The sequence below is a fragment of the Salmo salar genome, chromosome 27 (genome assembly GCF_965601325.2).
Source record: "Salmo salar chromosome 27, fSalSal1, whole genome shotgun sequence".
In the NCBI taxonomy this organism is placed as follows: Eukaryota; Metazoa; Chordata; class Actinopteri; order Salmoniformes; family Salmonidae; genus Salmo; species Salmo salar.
In genome coordinates this window covers 9,596,613-9,618,779 of record NC_138317.1, presented here as the reverse complement: position 1 = coordinate 9,618,779, position 22,167 = coordinate 9,596,613, and the positions used below count along the sequence as shown (strand labels likewise).

The window sequence follows — 22,167 nt, the reverse complement described above, 5'->3', positions numbered from 1 at the left end:
CACACAGACAGCGTGGTGAACCATAGGAGGCTGAAGAAATTTGGCTTGTCACCGAAAACACTCACAAACTTTTACAATGCACAATTGAGGCCATCCAATCGGGCTGTATCACCGCCTGGTACGGCAACTGCTCCACCCACAACCGTAAGGCTCTCCAGAGGGTGGTGCGGTCTGCACAACGCATCACCGGGGGCAAACTACCTGCCCTCCAGGACACCTACACCACCCGATGTCACAGGAAGGTCAAAAAGATAATCAAGGACAACAACCACCCGAGCCACTGCCTGTTCACCCCATTATCATCCAGAAGGCGAGGTCAGTACAGGTGCATCAAAGCTGGGCCCGAGAGACTGAAAAACAGCTTCTATCTCAAGGCCATCAGACTGTTAAACAGCCATCACTAACATTGAGTGTCTGCTGCCAACATGCTGACTCAAATCTCTAGTCACTTTAATAATTAAAATTTGGATGTAATAAATGTATCACTAGTCACTTTAAACAATGCCACTTTATATAATGTTTACATACCCTACTCATCTCATATGTATATACTGTACTCTATACCATCTACTGCATCTTGCCTATGCCGTACGGCCATCGCTCATCCATATATTTATATGTACATATTCTTATTCATTCCTTTACACTTGTGTGTATAAGGTAGTTGTTGTGAAATTGTTAGATTACTTGTTAGATATTACTGCACGGTCGGAACTAGAAGCACAAGCATTTCGCTACACTCGCATCAACATCTGCTAACCATGTGGATGTGACCAATAAAATGTGATTTGATTAACTCATTTACAGCATGGTGATGTCACCAGGTAGGCCAAAACGCCATCCCACCAAAACAGGCTGAACATTCAGGCAGTCTTTTCAAATAGCTCTTACACTAAAAGGGCATTGTCATAATTTTCACAATTAAACAGTATTATTCCAACCTCATAGTGTGGAAATATACAGTTGAAGTTGGAAGTTTATATACACCTTAGACAAATACATTTAAACTCAGTTTTTCACAATTCCTGACTTTTAATCCTAGTAAAAATTCCCTGTCTTAGGTCAGTTAGGATCACCACTTTATTTTAAGAATGTGAAATGTCAGAATAATAGTAGAGTGATTTATTTCAGCTTTTATTTCTTTCATCACATTTCCAGTGGGTCAGAAGTTTACATACACTCAATTAGTATTTGGTAGCATTGCCTTTAAATTGTTTAACATGGGTCAAACGTTTCGGGTAGCCTTCCACAAGCTTCCCACAATAAGTTGGGTGAATTTTGGCCCATTCCTCCTGACAGAGCTAGTGTAACTGAACCAGGTTTGTAGGCCTCCTTGCTCGCACACATTTTTTCAGTTCTGCTCACAAATTTTCAATGGGATTGAGGTCAGGGCTTTGTGATGGCCACTCCAATACCTTGACTTTGTTGTCCTTAAGCCATTTTGCCACAACTTTGGAAGTATGCTTGGGGTCATTGTCCATTTGGAAGACCCATTTGCGACCAAGCTTTAACTTCCTGACTGATGTCTTGAGATGTTGCTTCAATATATCTACATCATTTTCCTGCCTCATGATGCCATCTATTTTTATGATGTGCACCAGTCCCTCCTGCAGCAAAGAACCCCCACAACATGATGCTGCCACCCCCGTGCTTCACGGTCGGGATGGTGTTCTTCGGCTTGCAAGACGCCCCCTTTTTCCTCCAAACATAACGATGGTCATTATGGCCAAACAATTCTATTTTTGTTTCATCAGATCAGAGGACATTTCTCCAAAAAGTACAATCCTTGTCCCCATGTACAGTTGCAAACCGTAGTCTGGCTTTTTTTATGGCAGTTTTGGAGCAGTGGCTTCTTCCTTGCTGAGCGGCCTTTCAGGTTATGTCGATATAGGACTCGTTTTACTGTGGCTATAGATACTTTTGTACCTGTTTCCTCCAGCATCTTCACAAGGTCCTTTGCTGTTGTTCTGGGATTGATTTGCACTTTTCGCTCCAAAGTACGTTCATCTCTAGGACACAGAACGCGTCTCCTTCCTGAGCGGAATGACGGCTGCGTGATCCCATGGTGTTTATACTTGCATACTATTGTTTGTACGGATGAACGTGGTACCTTAAGGCGTTTGGAAATTGCTCCCATCCCAAGGATGAACCAGACTTGTGGAGGTCTACAATTGTTTTTCAGTGGTTTTGGCTGATTTCTTTTGATTTTCCCATGATGTCAAGCAAAGAGGCACTGAGTTTGAAGGTAGGCCTTGAAATACATCCACAGGTACTCCTCCAATTGACTCAAATTATGTCAATTAGCCTATCAGAAGCTTCTAAAGCCATGACATCATTTTCTGGAATTTTCCAAGCTGTTTAAAGGCACAGTCAATTTAGTGTATGTAAACTTCTGACACCCCGGAATTGTGATACAGTGAAATAATCTGTCTGTAAACAATTGTTGGAAAATTACTTTTGTCATGCATAAAGTATATGTCCTAACCGACTTGCCAAAACTATAGATTGTTAACAAGCAATTTGTGGAGTGTGTGAAAAACGAGTTTTAATGACTCCAATCAAAGTGTATGTAAACTTCCGACTTCAACTGTATATAAAGCACCGGAAATCATGTTTTTACTGCATTGGGCCTTTAATAATGTTTGTGTCATCATAATAATATTGGTGATAATGTACTGTTATGGTCCTATAGAAATGTTACATGAAATTAATTTGACCATCATTAGTTATTACCCTTACAATACTGGTATTGAGATGTATTCATAATGTGTTCATAATCAATACAAATAAAATAATATTGTTGTCAGTGTCATAGTGCATGTATCCTTTCTTGTTGATAGAATCTCTACCATGTTCGGTGTGTCAACATAACACAACTCCAAGTTTTTCCACTACTTTGTTAACATAGCACCAGAGCCTCTTACACACACACACACACACACACACACACACACTAGAGAGCGAGAGAGACTGTGAGACAACCGTTCAAACACAGAAACTTGAGCACATCATATTGGCATACAGAGAGCAAATAGCCCCTCTCCTGTCTGCCCAGCCGAGTGACTGAAGGGGGCAGGATAGCAGAGGGCTGGCCACATATGGAGTATTTTTGGTGGGGAGGGAGGGGGTGCCTGTATTTGGAGTTGTAGGTGGTGGGAGCTAGAAATTAGGTAGGGAGGGTGTCTCATTTCATAGACTTGGTTGGACCCCGAACCACTCAAACACTGAACTGCACTCCACTGACAAACAGACAGACAGAGGACGGAGGGACAGAGGAAAGAGGAAGAGAGAGTAACCTGTGAGCGAAAATCAACAAAGCGAAAGAAACCCAAGAGAGAAACGAGGAAAGATAAGGAAGAAGAGTGAGTGGAAAGTGAGTGGAGAGAGAGGTAAAGCATATTGACTGAATTTTTCATCAAATTATTTGCATGTCTAATTTGAGTCATGATTGATCCAACTTGATGAGACGGCCTAATCATAAAGCATTTATATATAATATGTAATATGCTGAAGTAGAACTGCTGCGCTCTTGTATTTCACCAGAACTGTACAATTTAACCATCGCCAGTAACAGCAGACACCCAAATAAGTCCCTTTTCAAACATTTAATCACCTAAAAAAAGTGGATGTAAACACATTCATTTTAGCCTCAACTAGGCACTATGTAGAATCTGAAGTTGCATTTTCTTTCACGAACACTCACAGCTCAAACACATTTATTGCGAGGCCAAATTGATATTAGGATGCATACAAGTGATAGCCTACTTGGGGGGGGTAACTCATTCCAGCTCTAACCTCAACATCTATAAATAATCTCTGGAGATACGCAAAGGAATTTTGACTCTGGGGAGGTGGGAGTCAGACACATGATGGCATTGTGTACCGCACAGAGATGTGTTTTGTCACGGTGTCACATAATCAGCTACCTCGGCCATGTTCCAATATCATTCCCGCCGACTTTTATTCCATCTCGGCTGTTTTTCAGACGTTCATGCCCCCTTTTAATTTCTTTCCTCCTTTTGCCTTAGCGTCATAAACTGTTCTCAGTTCCTAACCGAAACGGCAGGGGCGGCAGGTAGCCTAGTGGGTTTGAGCATTGCATCAGTAACTGAAAGGTTGCTAACAGAGGGAAGGCAGGTAGCCTTGTGGTTAGAGCGTTCGGCCAGTAACCGAAAGGTTTTTAGATCGAATCCCCGACCTGACAAGGTAAAAATCTATCGTTTTGTTCCTGAACAAGACAGTTAAACCACTGTTCCTAGGCCGTCATTGTAAATGAGAATTTGTTCTTAATTGACTTGCCTAGTTAAATAAAACATTTAAAAATAAACCATTTGATATTTTTCATAGGATCTGGTATTTAATCTTTCCTTTATATTATGATCTTTCTCGCCTTCCAATTCTGACTCTCATCATCCTCAACAAAGACACATTTTCAGTATGAGGTTTAGGCACAGTCCCAGAGCAAGCCCTGCAATTCTACACATTTTTTACATGGAACATAGATAACATTTTGCAGTTTTAAAGCACGTTCGCTGCTATTCTAAACATTTTCCCATTGTGTGGAGAGAATTCTACTCATTGTGCCATGGGGTGGAGAAAATTATTTGCAGTTTAACAGCTAATTTCCTGCAATTCTACACATTTTGCCATGGGGCATAGAGAACATTTTGCAGTTTTAAAGAAAATGTTCTGCAATTCTACACATTTTGCCCCGACTTATGCTATGTTAATATGATATCTGAGTAAGAGTGGCAAACAAAATCAATGGGGACCCCCTGGAGGTCAGGGGCCCTGGGCACGTGCCCTGTGTCATGTAAAAATCTTCCCAGCGTGAAATATTTGCCAATCATTCTGATTGTGTTGTGATTGTGACCACATGTTGTAAAAATGCTCACAGTGTGAAAAACGTCTCTTTGTGTGGATGGCTGAGCTCACACCCTCCCTCATCATTGTTTTAGCTAGCTAGCTATTATAATTAGCTGTTAGTTGGTCGAGATGGCTTGTTTTCAGAGGTGTGCGGTTTTAGCTTGTTTGTACAGCTAAATAAAGTAATATAAAAGCTAGGTTTTAGCCAAAGTATAAACAACTGTTTCACATCTCCACTAGTTACTTTTGATAACAAATGTATTGAGCTAGCAATCTGCCATTCCGTGTATCACATGATAGGCTGCACTAGCTAGCTAGCACAACTAGTTTGTTCCACAACTAGCTAGCTTATAACTTTACCCACAGCCTCTCACATTACCAAAAACCTATAGCACCGTGGTAGCCTCTGCTGGAGCAAACCTTGAGTGGAAAGTAAATGGCAGCACTGCAATAAATGCAATGCTAATTTGTGGTAAAGCCAAATGAACTACCAAAGATTTATATAACTAACCCATGGTACTGCAATTTCTCCAAAAGCATCTGTTTTTGCTGTCATTTGTCACTTGGGTGAGCTCTACTGTCGTAATGTGGAACTGAAGACTCAAGTGTGTCTTCCAAGTTTGTCGCCAGAATATTGCCAAGGAGAAAGCAAGTCCTTGATGTCATGTATGGCCATATGCTTAATCCGTAGGTGGATAACAGAAAATGACAGTGAAATACTTGAGCAAACAGATTTTATTTCCTTGTATAAAGGGAAGAGACATTACAGGCTATCCAAAAGAAAACTATCATCGTCCCTCCTGGCAGATACCAGACCAAAATAATTAGTTGTAAAACCTGTATATACAAGTCACGTCTCTGTGATCTGCTATCGTATAGCAGGTGTTTGACACTTTAGAAAACAAATACAATGAGTAGATATGACCCTCTCCCACCAAATTGAGATGCTGACCTACAAAAATAGAGTAATCCATATCTGTATACTTCCAACCATTTAGGGTAATAGAATTAAGGTTCAGCTCTATGGCTGTTTTTACACAGGAAGCCCAATTCTGAACTATTGCCATAAACAATAATTGGGCAAAAGACCAATTAGTAGGAAAATAATCAGAAATGGGCTGCCTGTGGCAAACTCATTCCATGGAGGGCCTAGAGCACGTGGCAAACCCATTCCATGGAGGGCCTAGAGCACGTGGCAAACCCATTCCATGGAGGGCCTAGAGCACGTGGCAAACTCATTCCATGGAGGGCCTAGAGCACGTGGCAAACTCATTCCATGGAGGGCCTAGAGCACGTGGCAAACCCATTCCATGGAGGGCCTAGAGCACGTGGCAAACCCATTCCATGGAGGGCCTAGAGCACGTGGCAAACCCATTCCATGGAGGGCCTAGAGCACGTGGCAAACTCATTCCATGGAGGGCCTAGAGCACGTGGCAAACTCATTCCATGGAGGGCCTAGAGCACGTGGCAAACCCATTCCATGGAGGGCCTAGAGCATGTGGGTTTTCGCTCCTCCCTTGTACTTATTATACCTGGTTGTCTACGTCTTAATTGAAAGGAAAAAACTAAAACCCGCAGACACTAGACCAGGGGTTAGGCCGAAAACACGCAGACACTAGGCCAGGGGTTAGGCCGAAAACACGCAGACACTAGACCAGGGGTTAGGCCGAAAACACGCAGACACTCAGCCCTCTGTGGAATGAGTTTGATACATGTGCATTAAATGATTAGAGTATACACTGCGTGTCTGACTTTATTATTATTATATAAGTAAACAAACCCGTAGGCTACTTTGAGCTAAGTGCTAACAAAGTAACAAGACGTAGATCCCTAAACAGTAAGAGGAAAATAAGAAATATAGGCTATATTTTAAGAAAACAAAACAGTTATGAAATCCTATTTGCAACTATAATACATTGACGAGATTTACGTGACATGATGAGCGAGACATACTGTAAGAATGGTGTGCTGGTGCTTCAATATGACGGTGGCATTGCATACATACAAAATAAGAAGCATACATGTCAATAGGGATGTGCATCTTTCCCTTTCAAGACAATTCGATACATATCAAGATACCTGGGCTTCAATACGATAGAGGAACAATACATTTTAGGCTGAACCTACCTAACCGCACTAAGGATGATTACAGTTGAACACGATGTACAGTACATCGGACAAGGCAGAGAATGTTGGCTAGCTCCAATATGGCCCGCTTAGCCTCTCAAATGAACATGCAGATGCAACCAAATAGTGAAATAACATTTTAAAAAGTTATGGGGAGGCAATATGTGTGAGGATAACTAAGTATAGCTTTGCCAAACTAAACCCCTCATGCTTCTGCATAATCCACACTGTGACCTGTAACATAAGAATGCACACAGAGATGGTGCATGGACTGAAAAATGTATACTTATAATACACAAAAACATCCAATACCACATTTCATTACCTCACAGAACATAACTTCTGCGATAAAGTAGAAGTCCTTCCCCAGCCGTGTGATGACCCTGAATACAGTGCATTCAGAAAGTAATCAGACCCCTTGACTCTTTCCCCATTTCCTCTTTCCACATTTGGTTAGGTTACAGCCGTGTTATAAAATTGATAAAATTGTTTTTTTATATAAAAAAAACGTAAATATCATATTTACATAAGTATTCAGATCCTTTACTCAGTACTTTGTTGAAGCACCTTGGGCAGCGATTACAGCCTCAAGTCTTCTTGGGTTTGACGCTACAAGCTTGGCACACCTGTATTTGGGGAGTTTCTCCCATTCTTCTCTGCAGATCCTCTCAAGCTCTGTCAGGTTGGATGGGGAGCGTCGCTGCACAGCTATTTTCAGGTGTCTCCAGAGATGTTCGATCAGGTTCAAGTCCGGGCTCTGGCTGGGCCACTCCAAGGACATTCAGTGACTTATCCCAAAACCACTCCTCCATTTTCTTAGCTGTGAGCTTAAGATTGTTGTCCTGTTGGAAGGTGAACCTTCGCCCCAGTCTGAGGTGCTGAGTGCACTGGAGCAGGTTTCATCAAGGATCTCTGTACTTTGCTCCGTTCATCTCTCCCTCGATCCTGACTAGTCTCCCAGTCCCTGCCACTGAAAAACATCCCAACAACATGATGCTGCCACCACCATGCTTCACCGTAAGGATGGTAACAGGTTTCCTCCAGAGTTGACGCTTGGCATTCAGGCCAAAGAGTTCAATCTTGGTTTCATCAGACCAGAGAATCTTGTTTCTCATGATCTGAGACACCTTTAGGTGCCTTTTGGCAAACTCCAAGCAGGCTGTCATGTGCCTTTTACAGAGGTTTGGAATCTGTCTGGCCACTCTACCACGAAGGCCTGATTTGTGAGGACAGACGCTGGGAGACGAGAAGCAAGAAGCACTGTTGCGCATAACAATGGTGACAGGTGTGCGTAATGATGGGCCGCCTGGCGCCCTCGAGCGCCAGAGAGGGGGAGCGGGAGCAGGCATGACATGATTGGTGGAATGCTGCAGAGATGATTGTCCTTCTGGAAGGTTCTCTCATCTCCACAGAGGAACTCTGGAACTCTGTCAGAGTGACCATCGTGTTTTTGGTCACCTCCCTGACCAAGGCCCTTCTCCCCAGATTGCTCAGTTTGGCCAGGCGGCCAGCTCTACGAAGAGTCTTGTTGGTTCCAAACTTCTTCCATTTAAGAATGATGGAGGCCCCTGTGTTCTTGGGAACCGTCAGTGCTGCAGACAGTTTTTGGTGCCCTTCGACACAGATCTGTGCCTCGACACAATCCTGTCTTGGAGCTCTATGGACAATTCCTTCGACTTCATGGCCTTGTTTATACTCTGACATGCACTGTTAATTGTGGGACCTTATATAGACAGGTGTGTCCCTTTCCAAATTTTTACATTTACATTTAAGTCATTTAGCAGACGCTCTTATCCAGAGCGACTTACAAAATGGTGCATTCACCTTATGATATCCAGTGGAACAACCACTTTACAATAGTGCATCTAAATCTTTTAAGGGGGGGGGGGGGGGGGTTAGAAGGATTACTTTATCCTATCCTAGGTATTCCTTAAAGAGGTGGGGTTTCAGGTGTCTCCGGAAGGTGGTGATTGACTCCGCTGTCCTGGCGTCGTGAGGGAGCTTGTTCCACCATTGGGGTGCCAGAGCAGCGAACAGTTTTGACTGGGCTGAGCGGGAACTGTGCTTCCTCAGAGGTAGGGGGGCCAGCAGGCCAGTGGTGGATGATCATGTCCAATCAATTGAATTTACCACAAGCAGACTCCAATCAAGTTGTAGAAACATCTCAAGGATGATCAATGGAAACAGGATGCACCTGAGCTCAATTTCAAGTCTCATTCAAGGGTTTTTCTTTATTTTTTACTATTTTCTACATTGTACAATAATAGTGAACAAATCAAAACTATGAAATAGCACGTATGGAATCATGTATTAACCAAAGAAGTGTTAAACAAATCAAAATATATTTTATATTTGAGATTATTCAAAGTTGCCACCCTTTGCCTTGATGACAGTTTTGAATGCATTTCAATTAACAAGTGTGCCTTGTTAAAAGTACATTTGTGGAATTTATTTCCTTCTTAATGTGTTTAAGCCTGTCAGTTGTGTTGTGACAAGGTAGGGGTGGTATACAGAAGATAGCCCAATTTTGTAAAAGACCAAGTCCATATTACGGCAAGAACAGCTCAAATAAACAAAGAGAAACGACAGTCCATCATTACTTTAAGACATGAAGGTCATTCAATCCCCAAAAAATTCTTCAAGTGCAGTCGCAAAAACCATCAAGCGGTATGATGAAACTGGCGCTCATGAGAACCGCCACAGGAAAGGAAGACCCAGAGTTACCTCTGCTGCAGAGGATAAGTTCATTAGAGTTACCAGCCTCAGATTGCAGCCCAAATAAATGCTTCACAGAGTTCAAGTAACAGTCACATCTCAACATCAACTGTTCAGAGGAGACTGCGTGAATCAGGCCTTCCTGGTCGAATTGCTGTAAAGAAACCACTACTAAAGGACACCAATAAGAAGAAGAGACTTGCTTGGGCCAAGAAACACGAGCAATGTACAATAGACCGCTGGAAATCTGTCCTCTGGTCTGATGATTCCCAATTAGAGATTTTTGGGTCCAACCGCCGTGTCTTTGTGAGACGCAGAGTAGGTGATCGGATGATCTCCGCATGTGTGGTTCCCACCGTGAAGCATGGAGGAGGAGGTGTGATGGTGTGGGGGTGCTTTGCTGGTGATTTATTTACAAATCAAGGTACACTTAACCAGCATGGCTACGACAGCATTGTGCATATCTGGTTTGAACTTAGTGGGACATCATTTGTTTTTCGAACAGAACAATGACCCAACATACCTCCAGGCTGTGTAAGGGCTATTTGACCAAGAAGGAGAGTGATGGAGTGCTGCATCAGATGACCTCGCCTCCACAATCACCTGACCTCAACCCAATTAAAATGTTTGGGATGAGTTGGACCGCAGAGTGAAGGAAAAGCAGCCAACAAGTGCCCAGCATATGTGGGAACTCCTTCAAGACTGTTGGGAAAGCATTCCAGGTGAAGCTGGTTGAGAGAATACCAAGGGTGTGCAAAGCTGTTATCAAGGCAAAGGGTGGCTACTTTAAAGAATCTCAAATCTTCTGACACTTTTTTGGTTACCTTATGATTCCATAGGTGTTATTTCATAGTTTATGTCTTCACTATTATTCTACAATGTAGAAAATAGTAAAATAAAGAAAAATCTTTAATGAGTAGGTGGGTTCAAACTTTTGACTGGTATGTAAATTAGTGTCACGCTGGTATAAATGATTCAGGAGACAGTACATACAAGTACTAATCAGTGGGAATAGGCGACAGGTGTGCGTAATGAAAGTTCTGGAGGGATCCGTGACAATAAGGTATTTCTGTTTTCGCTTTGTCATTATGGGGTATTGTGTGTAGATTGAGGATTTTTATTTATTTAATCCATTTTAGAATAAGGCTGTTACGTAACTAAATGTGGGAAAAATACTTTCAATTGAAAAAGTAGAGCTAAGTCTTTGCAATCGCAAAAAAAAATCTCCTCACATCAAACCTCAGCATTTTGACTCACGAGTCCGGATTGGCAGATGAAGCAAATTTTTACATGACCCCTAGTGTGCCCGGTCAGTAATTCGACCATGATTACTACTAAGTTCAGATAGCTGGCTAGACTAATTTACCAATCTGAACAATTTTGGCTGACATGGGCCAATTGAGTGACTGTCAGTTGCTGACATAACAAGAGAAACTGCTGAGGCACAACCAAATTTAGAAATCGCACCTTGTGTGTGCTACTATTCTAACTCTCAACAGTAAGTTGAGACCCTGCCTGATTTCTTTTGGTCGGGCCCCAAGCTATTGCTTAGTAGCTAGGGCCGGCTCTGCACACTCCAATACACATTTGAGAAGTAGCCGACACCACACCCTCCCAACAATAAACTCTGCCTCAGACCTCAACTACCTCGTAGAATCTTTCTCTGAACTTTGTTTTAAAATAGCCCCGGTCAGTCCAGTGAACGATGCCTGTGTTCCCCCCACATGGAGACGGGGACAGGACAGCAGCTGTTGGTGTCATATGAAAGAGAGCTGTTAAAGTTAGTTAGAGCTGTTAGAGTTAGTTACAGGCCAAAGGGAGGGTGTGAGGAGCCACCTAGTAGGATGTCGCAACCATTGAATCAGAACTGTCTGTCGCGCACCCCCCCCCCCCCCCCAAAAAAGAGATGAAACAGCAGTCACCAGTGATGCACTATACCACTACTACTAGTATCTCGTAACAGACTTCACAAAATCAAGTAGATGGCCAGAGGCGAAAGGTCACCCCTTACGCAATATTTGTTCTGGGTACCAAAACTATAGCCTACCGTTACTGGCCTATAGCTGGTCCAGAGATGAGAGCTATTGGAATGATGGGGGAAAGAGATGCCGGAGAGTTTGACCTAAATTGTTCACCAGCCAGGAATTGAGAAAAGTGCAAGTGAAGATAAGTATCCACCTTGAAACGTCAACAACGCAAGTTTAGGCTGCTTAAGAAAGTACCTGATATCGCCGAGATCACTTTCTTAGATCTTCTCTCCTGGTGTGCAAGAACCTGACCACCAAAGGAAGCCATTTACAAAGGCCTTAGAATATTCAGCAAAATTCTACCTCACAAATATCTAGAACCAATGTTGGTGGGAGTCACAGCTGCTGTGTCATCCCCCATTCTGGGCGCCCCATTGCAAATAGACAACAGTATCACAAAAATCAGACGTCATCAAGGGAACCAACAATAGCACCACATCTATTTATTAAATGAAATGCCTAAGCCTCTCACTTAAAACTGGTACTAAATATATCATAGTACATTGAGGAGATGTACACCATTTTGATAGGTCAAAGATGATTGGTGACCCATATATCCACTGTTTCTGCGGGTGATCTTTAAACAACAGTCTGGACATAAATAGCATTGGCTGAGAGTTAATATCCGGCAGGATCCCCATGTATCTTTTCATAACACACGTGGTGGAAAGTACCTGCACTCTGACATACTGTTATACTCTGGCTCTAGCCACGGAAATATATTCTGTTTATTGAGAACATCAGCAGCATGGAGTGAAACATCTGATTTGGTTTTTGAGAGAGAGCAAAATGTCCTTTCACACAAACATGTACAAATAGAAACAGAAATTCAACATGCTATTTACATACCTTGTGATATTTCTCAGCAGTTTAATAAAAAAAAAGAACAAAGAGGCATGAAAAATGAGACTCTTTGCCCAGAGTAGAACACTCAGGGGTCAATTCCATCACAACAAATCAAATTAAGTCAAATTTGATTTGTCACATGCGCCGAATACAAAAGCTGTAGACTTTACTGTGAAATACAAACTTATGACCCCTTTCCCAACGATGCATAGTTAAAAATAATTGTCACGGTTGTCGTCTGGAATGGAGGACCAAAACACAGCAGGAATGTGGATGCTCATCTTGATATTTATTTGAACCAAGAAAACACCAAAATAACAAACAACAAAACAGTCTTGTACCGCTCACACACGCAAAACAAGAAACAATCTCCCACGAACACTAACCCAAACAATTACCCATATATAGGACTCTCAATCAGAAGCAACGAGAAAGCACCTGCCTCCAATTGAGAGTCCAACCCCCCATTAACCTAAACATAGAAATACAACAAACCCGAAAGAACATAGAAATACCAAAACATAGAACATAGACCAAAACCCTGGTAATAATAAATCAAACGCCCTACTACATAAAACACCACCCCGAACCACATAAAACAAATACCCTCTGCCACGTCCTGACCAAACTACAATAACAAATAACCTTTATACTGGTCAGGACGTGACAATAATAATAACACAGGGAATAAAATACACAAGAATTAAGCTTTATACAGGGAGTACCAGTACCAGATCAATTTGCAGAAGTACGAGGTATTTGAGGTAGATATGTACATGAAGGCAGGGTAAGGCATGTGACTAGGCATCAGGATAGATAATAAGAGTTTAAAAACAGAACAGAGTAGCAGGAACATTTCCAGGTTTTGGTCCTTTAATGTTGATGATAATGATGCCGTACCTTTGTAATCAAAGGGCGAGTCATGATTACGTTGTTCCCCCTATGATCCTTTTAATTGCCTGTGATCCTTTTTTGTATTGCCTGTGAATACAAAGGATCTGTTACAGTCACTAAAGTGATTGTATTTGTCCCTGCCTGTCCTGTTGTCAGAGCGAATGGGGTGAATTGCTCGGGTGTCAATGGTAACTGGGCCCGGGCTGTATCCTGTAACAGAGAGGCAAGGCCACCATAGAGATCAGAGTTTTATGTCGATGAAGGCCACAGCCACAGTTTGTCCTTCTGTGTTTGTTTACAAAGTGATAAGTGCTAAATTAAGGTAATTTTGGTATAGTGAGTCAAATCACTGGGAGGGTATGATGAGGAACCAGAGGGAGTATATTGGGTAATAATCCAAGCAACAGGGACGCTGCCATGCTTGCTTTGCCCTTAGTGTGTTTTTAGGTGACATGAGCGTGTCTTGTGTGTTTGTGACTGAATGTGCCATAATCTCCACCCGGCACAGCCAGAAGAGGACTGGCCACCCCTCAGAGCCTGGTTCCTCTCTAGGTTTCTTCCTACGTCCCTACCTTTTTATGGAGTTTTTTCCTAGTCACCATGCTTCTATATCTGCATTGCTTGCTATTTGGTGTTTTAGGCTGGGTTTCTGTATAAGTACTATGTGACATCTGCTGATGTAAAAATAGCTTTCTAAATACATTTGATTTGGATGTTTTGAGCTAGCGAGATGTGTATATTCTTCCAGGTATGTGTTGCTTAATTTGCTGTGATGAGTGAGACACTTTGAAATTGAGTTTACATTTTTTTTTTGTAAGAAACATGTATACACAGCATGTATAACCAACTTTTATACAGAATTTCAATTTCAAATTCAAAACGACTAAAACAGTCGGAGGAAACTAAGGGGATATAAATAGAGAGTCATGTTTTTAAAATGTGCTTAGTAGTACAACAATCTACGGTTCTAAGAGACGTTGGCTAATTTAAGCAGAGCCTTACATAGAGTGACTAAACTTACCTCAGGAAAACTCCCCTCGTATTTCTCAAGTTCTTCTATAGGGTCATTTAAAACATGAATAAGATTCCCAGTTGTTCTGCTGCTGAAATACACTGGGAGTCGGTGTGTGAGTATGAATACAAGCACATCGGGCTGCTATAAACCATGAACCTGACACTGTATTTCTGGAAGCCGGAAGCCCCTCCCCCCCAAACACCCGCACCTGTCAATCACACCCCCCTCTTTTTTAAAGAGTATACAGTATGTTGTTATTGTGTTGCCATGGTCTTTGTCTCTGATGTGATACTTAGTGCTTTTTCTCTTTTTTTTCAGGTCCTGTGTGCTGTCTCACTGAAACCAACCAACCCACCTACACACCGTGTCTGTCAATCTGTCCTCTTCGAACCCCTTCTGTTAGCAGTAGGAATACATAGTTAACCCACCAGCCAGTCTAGTCTGTCTGTCTGTTCTTCAGTGTTTCAGTGGTTGTGGTCGTCAGTAAAGAAAGTCCACCTTATCACAGTCAGCAAAGAGTCCGTTTTGTCAGTTTGTTGATTAGTTGGTCCGTCAGCAAGTGAATAAGAGTCCTCATCCCTCAGTGCTTCAGTCAGCACTCAAGAACCAAAACCTTTAAAACCATACTGTCAAAGTAACCGTCGCCATGGCCCCCAAGAAGAAGGCCAATCGTACAAAGAAGATTACCACGGAGCCAGTCGTCTCCCAGGTAACCACTGTCACCACACAGATGGCAGGAGGAGTGGTGGTGGTGGAAGGTGTGAAGAAGATCGAGGAGATGGCCGCACTGGACATCGTGCAGCTTAACAATTTCAACCTCCCCCTGCCCCCTCCCGTCATCAAGCCCGGAGAGAAGGGCCTGGGCCTGGGCTGCGAAGTGACCCGCCCCCTCCACGGAAATGCCCTGCTGGAGGAGGTGAGCCGCATGCGCCAGGAGCGATTCCTCACCGACCTGGAGCTGGCCTGTAAGACCAAGGCCTTCGACGTGCACAAGCTGGTCATTTCTTCCGTCAGCCGGTACTTCAGGGAGATCCTGGCCAAGGACCCCGAAATGAAGCGTCTAGAGTTACCATCACTCTCCCCCCTCGGTAGGTTTCAAACTAACCCGCCTAACATATAGCGCCTATCTATTAGAGGTATCTATTATGTATCTATTATCTATTAGAGGTATCTATTAGAGGTATCTATTATCTATCTATTATCTATTAGAGGTATCTATTATGTATCTATTATCTATTAGAGGTATCTATTATCTATCTATTATCTATTAGAGGTATCTTATCTATCTATTATCTATTAGAGGTATCTATTATCTATCTATTATCTATTAGAGGTATCTATTATCTATCTATTATCTATTAGAGGTATCTATTATCTATTAGAGGTATCTATTATCTATCTATTATCTATCTATTATCTATTAGAGGTATCTATTATGTATCTATTATCTATTAGAGGTATCTATTATCTATTAGAGGTATCTATTATGTATCTATTATCTATTAGAGGTATCTATTATGTATCTATTATCTATTAGAGGTATCTATTATCTATCTATTATCTATTAGAGGTATCTATTATCTATCTATTATCTATTAGAGGTATCTATTATCTATCTATTATCTATTAGAGGTATCTATTATCTATCTATTATCTATTAGAGGTATCTATTATCTATCTATTATCTATTAGAGGTATCTATTATCTATCTATTATCTATTAGAGGCAGCAGCAAGAGTCTTGTTTGGGAACTTCAGGACTGTGTTCAGTCCAAATATTTCTCAAAGTCTGCATTAATAGACAAAAACACATGAATAAAGCGATGATGTTGTCCACTTATTCCCAGGCCTGGCCAATGTGATCACATTTGCCTACCTGGGCCGTGTCCACATGTCCCTGTACACCATCGGCTGCACTGTGTCAGCTGCTGCCACCCTCCAGATCCCCCAGTTGCTCCAGATGTGCATGGACTTCCTGATGGCCGAGATGAACGTGCAGACGTGCGTGTACGTGTGGAACATCGCCGCCGCCTACGGCCTGATTCCCGTGCGCGACGCTGCCCGCCGCTTTGTGCTGGAGAACTTTGTCGCGTTCACCGAGACGCCCCTGTTCAACCAGCTGACCCTGGAACAGATCACAGCCTTCCTCCAGGAGGACAGCCTGCTGCTGCCATCTGAAGTCACCGCCTTCCAGGTCAGCTCCGCTCACCATGCTTTTACCCTATTTTTTCTGCCTGTAATAACTGACCTAGGATCAGGTCTCCTCGTTCCCTACCCCCAACTGCAGCCATTTTGAGCTAAACATAAATCCAGCCTCAGACCAGCTGTTAAGGACATGATATAGCCACATGACCTTAGTACACAGACTCTTGCCAGACTATGTGACATCCTACTATGAATAGAAATACTCAGTCAGTATAACTCACTGTATGTATAGTTATTAATACACAATACCAGTAGGGATGAGAGACATAGCAAGGAGGCAGAGAGGGAGTGTTATTTATAAAACAAACAGAATTCTAAGTATAGATCTGGTTTCATTCGACCACAGTTGGCCATGAAATGGCTGGACTTCGACCCCAAGCGTCAGGTGCACGCCGCCGAACTGCTGTCCCACGTGCGCTTCGAGACCATCCCTGCCAGCGAGCTGGTCAGCGAGATCCAGCCCGTGGCGAGAATGATGATGGACCCTCACTGCCACCGCCTGCTGGTGGACGCCATGAACTACCACCTGCTGCCCTACCAGCAGAACACGCTGCAGTCTCGCCGCACGCAGGTGCGTGGCGGACAGGCCACCCTTCTGACTGTTGGGGGGCGTCCCTCCGTCACCGAGCGTGCACTGAGTAGAGTGGTGAGTGTGGGGGATCTGGTGGTGGGCTAAACATTAGGCAGAGGTCAAACGCATGATGAAGAAGTAAACCAACATTTTTAGAATACTTCTGCTCCACCAATCACCATGATTCAACAGTAATATTCGTGATTCAACAGTAATATCCGTGATTCAACAGTAATATCCGTGATTCAACAGTAATATCCGTGATTCAACAGTATTAACCGTGATTCAACAGTATTATCCGTGATTCAACAGTATTATCCGTGATTCAACAGTATTATCCGTGATTCAACAGTATTATCCAAAATGAGAAGTGCTAAGTTGTTGACGTTGGTTCCCTTCCAGGTGCTGTGGAGAGACCCACGTGAGGGTGTGGCCACCTGGCGCCACCTGTCCCAGCTGCCCGCTAAGAGCTTCAACCAGTGTGTGGCTGTGATGGACGGCTTCCTGTACGTGGCCGGAGGAGAGGACCAGAACGATGCACGCAACCAGGCCAAGCACGCTGTCAGCACCCTCAGCAGGTACACCTTAAATGTATCATACTGTAAATATAATGAGCCAGTATTATTTGGCATACTTGACTGTTCCTTGATTATGGGTAGATTTAATTTCACTTTAGACAAATCACTGTCCATCTCTTGCTCCTCAGGTACGATCCTCGCTTCAACACCTGGCTGCATCTGGCTAGCATGCGCCAGCGCCGTACCCACTTCAGCCTGGTGGCCACTGGCGGGCGCCTGTATGCCATTGGCGGGCGCAACGTGGAGGGCCTGCTGGCCACCACCGAGAGCTACCTGCCCTCCTCCAACACCTGGCAGCTCAAGACGCCCATGGAGGTGCCACGTTGCTGCCACGCCAGTGCCGTGCTGCCCTCCGGAGACATCCTGGTGACCGGCGGCTACATCAACTGCGCCTACTCGCGCTCCGTGGCCTGCTACAACGTTGAGACGGACACATGGAGTGAGAAGGCCAGCCTGGCGAGCCCCCGAGGATGGCACTGCTCCTCCACCCTGGGAGGGAAGGTGTACGTGGTGGGTGGTAGCCAGCTGGGCCCCAGCGGAGACCGTGTGGACGTCCTGTCCATGGAGGTGTTCTCCCCTGAGAACGGTGAGTGGAGCCGGGCCTCCCCCCTGCCCCTGGGCGTGAGCACGGCAGGCCTGTCGCCCCTCGGGGAACAGCTGTACCTGATGGGTGGCTGGAACGAGGCCGAGAAGCGCTACAAGGCGGCCGTGCAGAAGTACACCCCGGCAACCGACAGCTGGTCCATGGGGGAGGATCTGCCCGAGGCCACTGTGGGTGTATCCTGCTGTGCCCTGACCCTCCCACCCCGCCACACCCCCCGCAGACAACAGCACCACAACACCCCAGCAACCAAGGAGGAGCAGCCACAGAGAAAGAGCCAGGTGGGCCCACAGCCCATCACTGCTTGAGAGAGAGAGGTGAAGAGAGCGAAGGGAGGATGATAGAAGGGAGGAGTGACAGAGAGCAAGAAGTTGAGGAGAGGTAGGAACAGAGAGCTGTAGATAGAGAAGCAGAGCCGTAAACAGGAACAGGAAAGATGGAAGGGATAACTATTCACTCATTCTAAAATGTATTTCATTTTTTTTTATCATCAATCTACACACAATACCCCATAATGACAAAGCAAAAACAGGATTTTAGACATTTTTGCTAATTTATTAAAAATAAAAACTGAAATATCAGATTTACATAAGCATTCAGACCCTTTACCAGTACTTTGTTGAAGCACCTTTGGCAGCAATGACAGCCTCGAGTCTTCTTGGGTATGACGCTACAAGCTTGGCACACCTGTATTTGGGGAGTTTCTCCTCTTCTTCTTTGCAGATCCTCTTAAGCTCTGTCAGGTTGGATGGGGAGCGTTGCTGCACAGCTATTTTCAAGTCTCGATCGGGTTCAAGTCCAGGCTCTGGCTGGGCCACTCAAGGACATTCAGAGACTTGTCCCTAAGCCACTCCTGCATTGTCTTGGCTGTGTGCTTAGGGTCATTGTCCTGTTGGAAGGTGAACCTTTACCTCAGTCTGAGTCTTGAGTGCTCTGGAGCAGGTTTTCATCAAGGATCTCTCTGTACTTTGCTCCGTTCATCTTTGCCTCGATCCTGACTAGTGTCCCAGTCCCTGCCACTGAAAAACATCCCTATACAGTATGATGCTGCCACCACCATGCTTCACCGTAGGAATGGTGTCAGGTTTCCTCCAGAAGTGACGCTTGGCATTCAGGCCAAATAGTTCAATCTTGGTTTCATCAGACCAGATTATTTTGTTTCTCATGGTCTTTAGGTGCCTTTTGGCAAACTCCAAGCGTGCTGTCATGTGACTTTTACTAAGGAGGAGCCACTCTACCATAATGGCCTGATTGGTGGAGTGCCGCAACGATGGTTGTCCTTCTGGAAGGTTCTCCCATCTCTACAGAGGAACTCTAGATCTCTGTCAGGGTGACCATCGGGTTCTTGGTCACATCCCTGACCAAGGCCCTTCTCCCCCTATTGCTCAGTTTGGCCTGGCGCCCAGCTCTAGGAAGACTTTTGCTGGTTCCAATCGTCTTCCATTTAAAAATGATGGAGGCCACTGTGTTCTTGGGGACCTTCAATGCAGCAGACATTTTTTGGTACCCTTCCCCCAGTTCTGTGCCTCGACACAATCCTGTCTCGGAGCTCTACAGACAATTCCTTCCACCTCATGGCTTGGTTTTTGCTCCGACTTGCGCTGTCAACTGTGGGACCTTGTATAGACAGGTGGGTGCCTTTCCAAATCATGTCCAATCAATATAATTTATCACAGGTGTACTCCAATGAAGTTATAGAAACATCAAGGATGGTCAATGGAAACAGGATGCACCTGAGCTCCCGAGTCTCCTTGCAAAGGGTCTGAATACTTATGTAAATAAGGTATCTGTTTTATAGGTTTAATACATTTGTTAAAATTTCTAAAAACCTGTTTTCACTTTGTAATTATGGGGTATTGTGTGTAGATTTCTGAGGATTTTTTATTTAATCTATTTTAGAAAACGGGGGGGTCTGAATACTTTCCGAAGGCATTAACCTATGGTTGATGAATGTGAAAATGACAATCCATTTGCGGTACATGTAAAATATGTATTGCAGTTAGCAAGGTGGAACTGTGATATGATTACGCAAATGTGTTTGTGTGTATGTGCGTGCAAATGTACATACTAGAGTGAATGTGTGTTTGTGTGTTAGAAATGGAGACATACAAGCTTTTGACAAATATTGCAATACAATTTTCAGCAAAACTTTAATTCTTCCCATTAAAATATTTGTCTTAAGTAGTTTAGCTCAATAAAAGAAAAGTTAAATTAACAGTATTTAAACATGTTTTTTTAAGTGCAATGTAATACAAGAGTTGCAATGACTGCTGGAGACAACTTTATAGGTAAAAGTAACTTTACAATGTCATCCAGACTAAAACAGGTAGAGAATGTATGAGCAAGACCATGGCCTGGCAAACTATGACCCTGACAGATTCATAGGTCTCAGAATTCCCACCTACCAAAGACATCCAACATAAAACAATAAAGCAGACCTTTTTGGTAATATTAGCCAGACTTCAGTAGTACAATTTGGAAATTAAAAGGGTTTCTTTTTAGAGATTTGGTTCAGGTCATGTTTTGTAGTTAGGCCATGGATTTCAGCTCCTGCTCACGTGTTTGATCAGTGTCCTCCTCAGCCATCTCCATCCAGGTGATACAATGACAAGCTACCAGGGTATGGAATCTGTGAAACTCCTAAAGATGGGAAGACCTGCCTGCCAAGGCAGAGCTAGGGGTTGTGGCTGATGACTCAACCATTACAATTTGATGTTAATGAGGCTAATTTGAATGGAGAAATCCCTGTATTTTGCTCTTACCGAGCTGAGGCTGGCACAGGGGGGAAAAGTGTGTTGCCTGTGTGTCCAGAGGTGAGAGGCTCTAACCCTGGGGTTTCACTGAATAAAACCAATCGGATCTAAATGGTGATTGTCTCATTTAAATTAACATCAACCCTCACAGGTAATGTATACACAAGCTGCCACACCAGGAAATGTCCATTTTGTCATATTTAGTTAGAAAACCATGGTAAACTCAGATTAAGTGGCATAAACCATTGGAAACCAGTGTTTGCAAATGCTGGTCCTGGGGATGATGAAGTGTGCATATTTTGGTTTTTTCCCTAGCAACAACTCACTTCAACCTTTAGTGGACTCAGGCTAGGGCAAAAAAAATGTGCACCTTTGGGTTCCCAGGACCAGCATTTCTTACTCCAAATGGTATTCTGAAGTGACGAGGCTGCAGGGGGTTGAACTAGACAACTTCCAACTTCAGCTACTCAAAATGTACCAACATTCTACGTAACAAATAATGCCATCATTTGGCAGATGACTGAACCACCATGTACTGCATGCATACAAATCTAATTTGTCACATGCACCAAATGCTTAATTACAAGCCATTAACCAACAACGCAGTTAAAAATGAGTTCATTACTCAAATAAAAACTTAACAGTAGCAATGCTATATACATGGGGTACCGGTAGTCAATGTGCAGGGGCACATGTCAAGGTAATGTGTACATGTAGGTAGAGGTAAAGTGGCCTTTGGACCTTGACTTTGCTCTCCTGTACCGCTGGCCATGCAGTAGCAGAGAAAAATCTATGACTTGTAACATTTTTTGGGCCTTTCTGACACCACCTGGTAGAGGTCCTGATGGCAGGAAGCTTGGCCCCAGGGATGTACTGGGCCCTACACTCTGTAGTGCCGTGCAGTCAGAGGCTGAACAGTTGCCATACCAGGCAGGATGCCCTCCATGGTGCAGCTGTAGAACTTCAATAT

The 22,167-nt window shown here is 43.6% G+C and overlaps 1 protein-coding gene across 2 annotated transcripts; it reads left to right on the top strand.

Annotated features, from left to right (window-relative positions):
- Positions 1–3,185: 3,185 nt before the first annotated feature.
- LOC106588474 (kelch-like protein 31) lies at positions 3,186–21,309 on the top strand. 2 transcript variants are annotated; one of them, XM_014177556.3, is made up of 6 exons: positions 3,186–3,373; positions 14,809–15,578; positions 16,337–16,683; positions 17,041–17,340; positions 17,668–17,843; positions 17,972–21,309. In XM_014177556.3, the coding sequence occupies exons 2-6, from the start codon at positions 15,137–15,139 to the stop codon at positions 18,750–18,752; spliced, it is 2,046 nt and encodes a 681-aa protein (XP_014033031.2). In that variant the 5' UTR covers positions 3,186–3,373; positions 14,809–15,136; the 3' UTR covers positions 18,753–21,309. The 2 variants fall into 2 exon arrangements, with proteins under 2 accessions (XP_014033031.2, XP_014033030.2); XM_014177555.3 differs by having other exon boundaries at positions 3,186–3,389.
- The last annotated feature ends 858 nt before the right edge of the window (positions 21,310–22,167 follow it).

What these genes read in the sequence shown, in the direction of transcription:
- LOC106588474 (XM_014177556.3), top strand. Translation starts at nt 15,137, where the DNA reads ATGGCCCCCAAGAAGAAGGCCAATCGTACAAAGAAGATTACCACGGAG. An exon ending in ACCATCACTCTCCCCCCTCG is followed by an intron (nt 15,579 to 16,336) that starts GTAGGTTTCAAA and finishes ACTTATTCCCAG; the next exon opens with GCCTGGCCAATGTGATCACA. An exon ending in GCTGTCAGCACCCTCAGCAG is followed by an intron (nt 17,844 to 17,971) that starts GTACACCTTAAA and finishes CTTGCTCCTCAG; the next exon opens with GTACGATCCTCGCTTCAACA.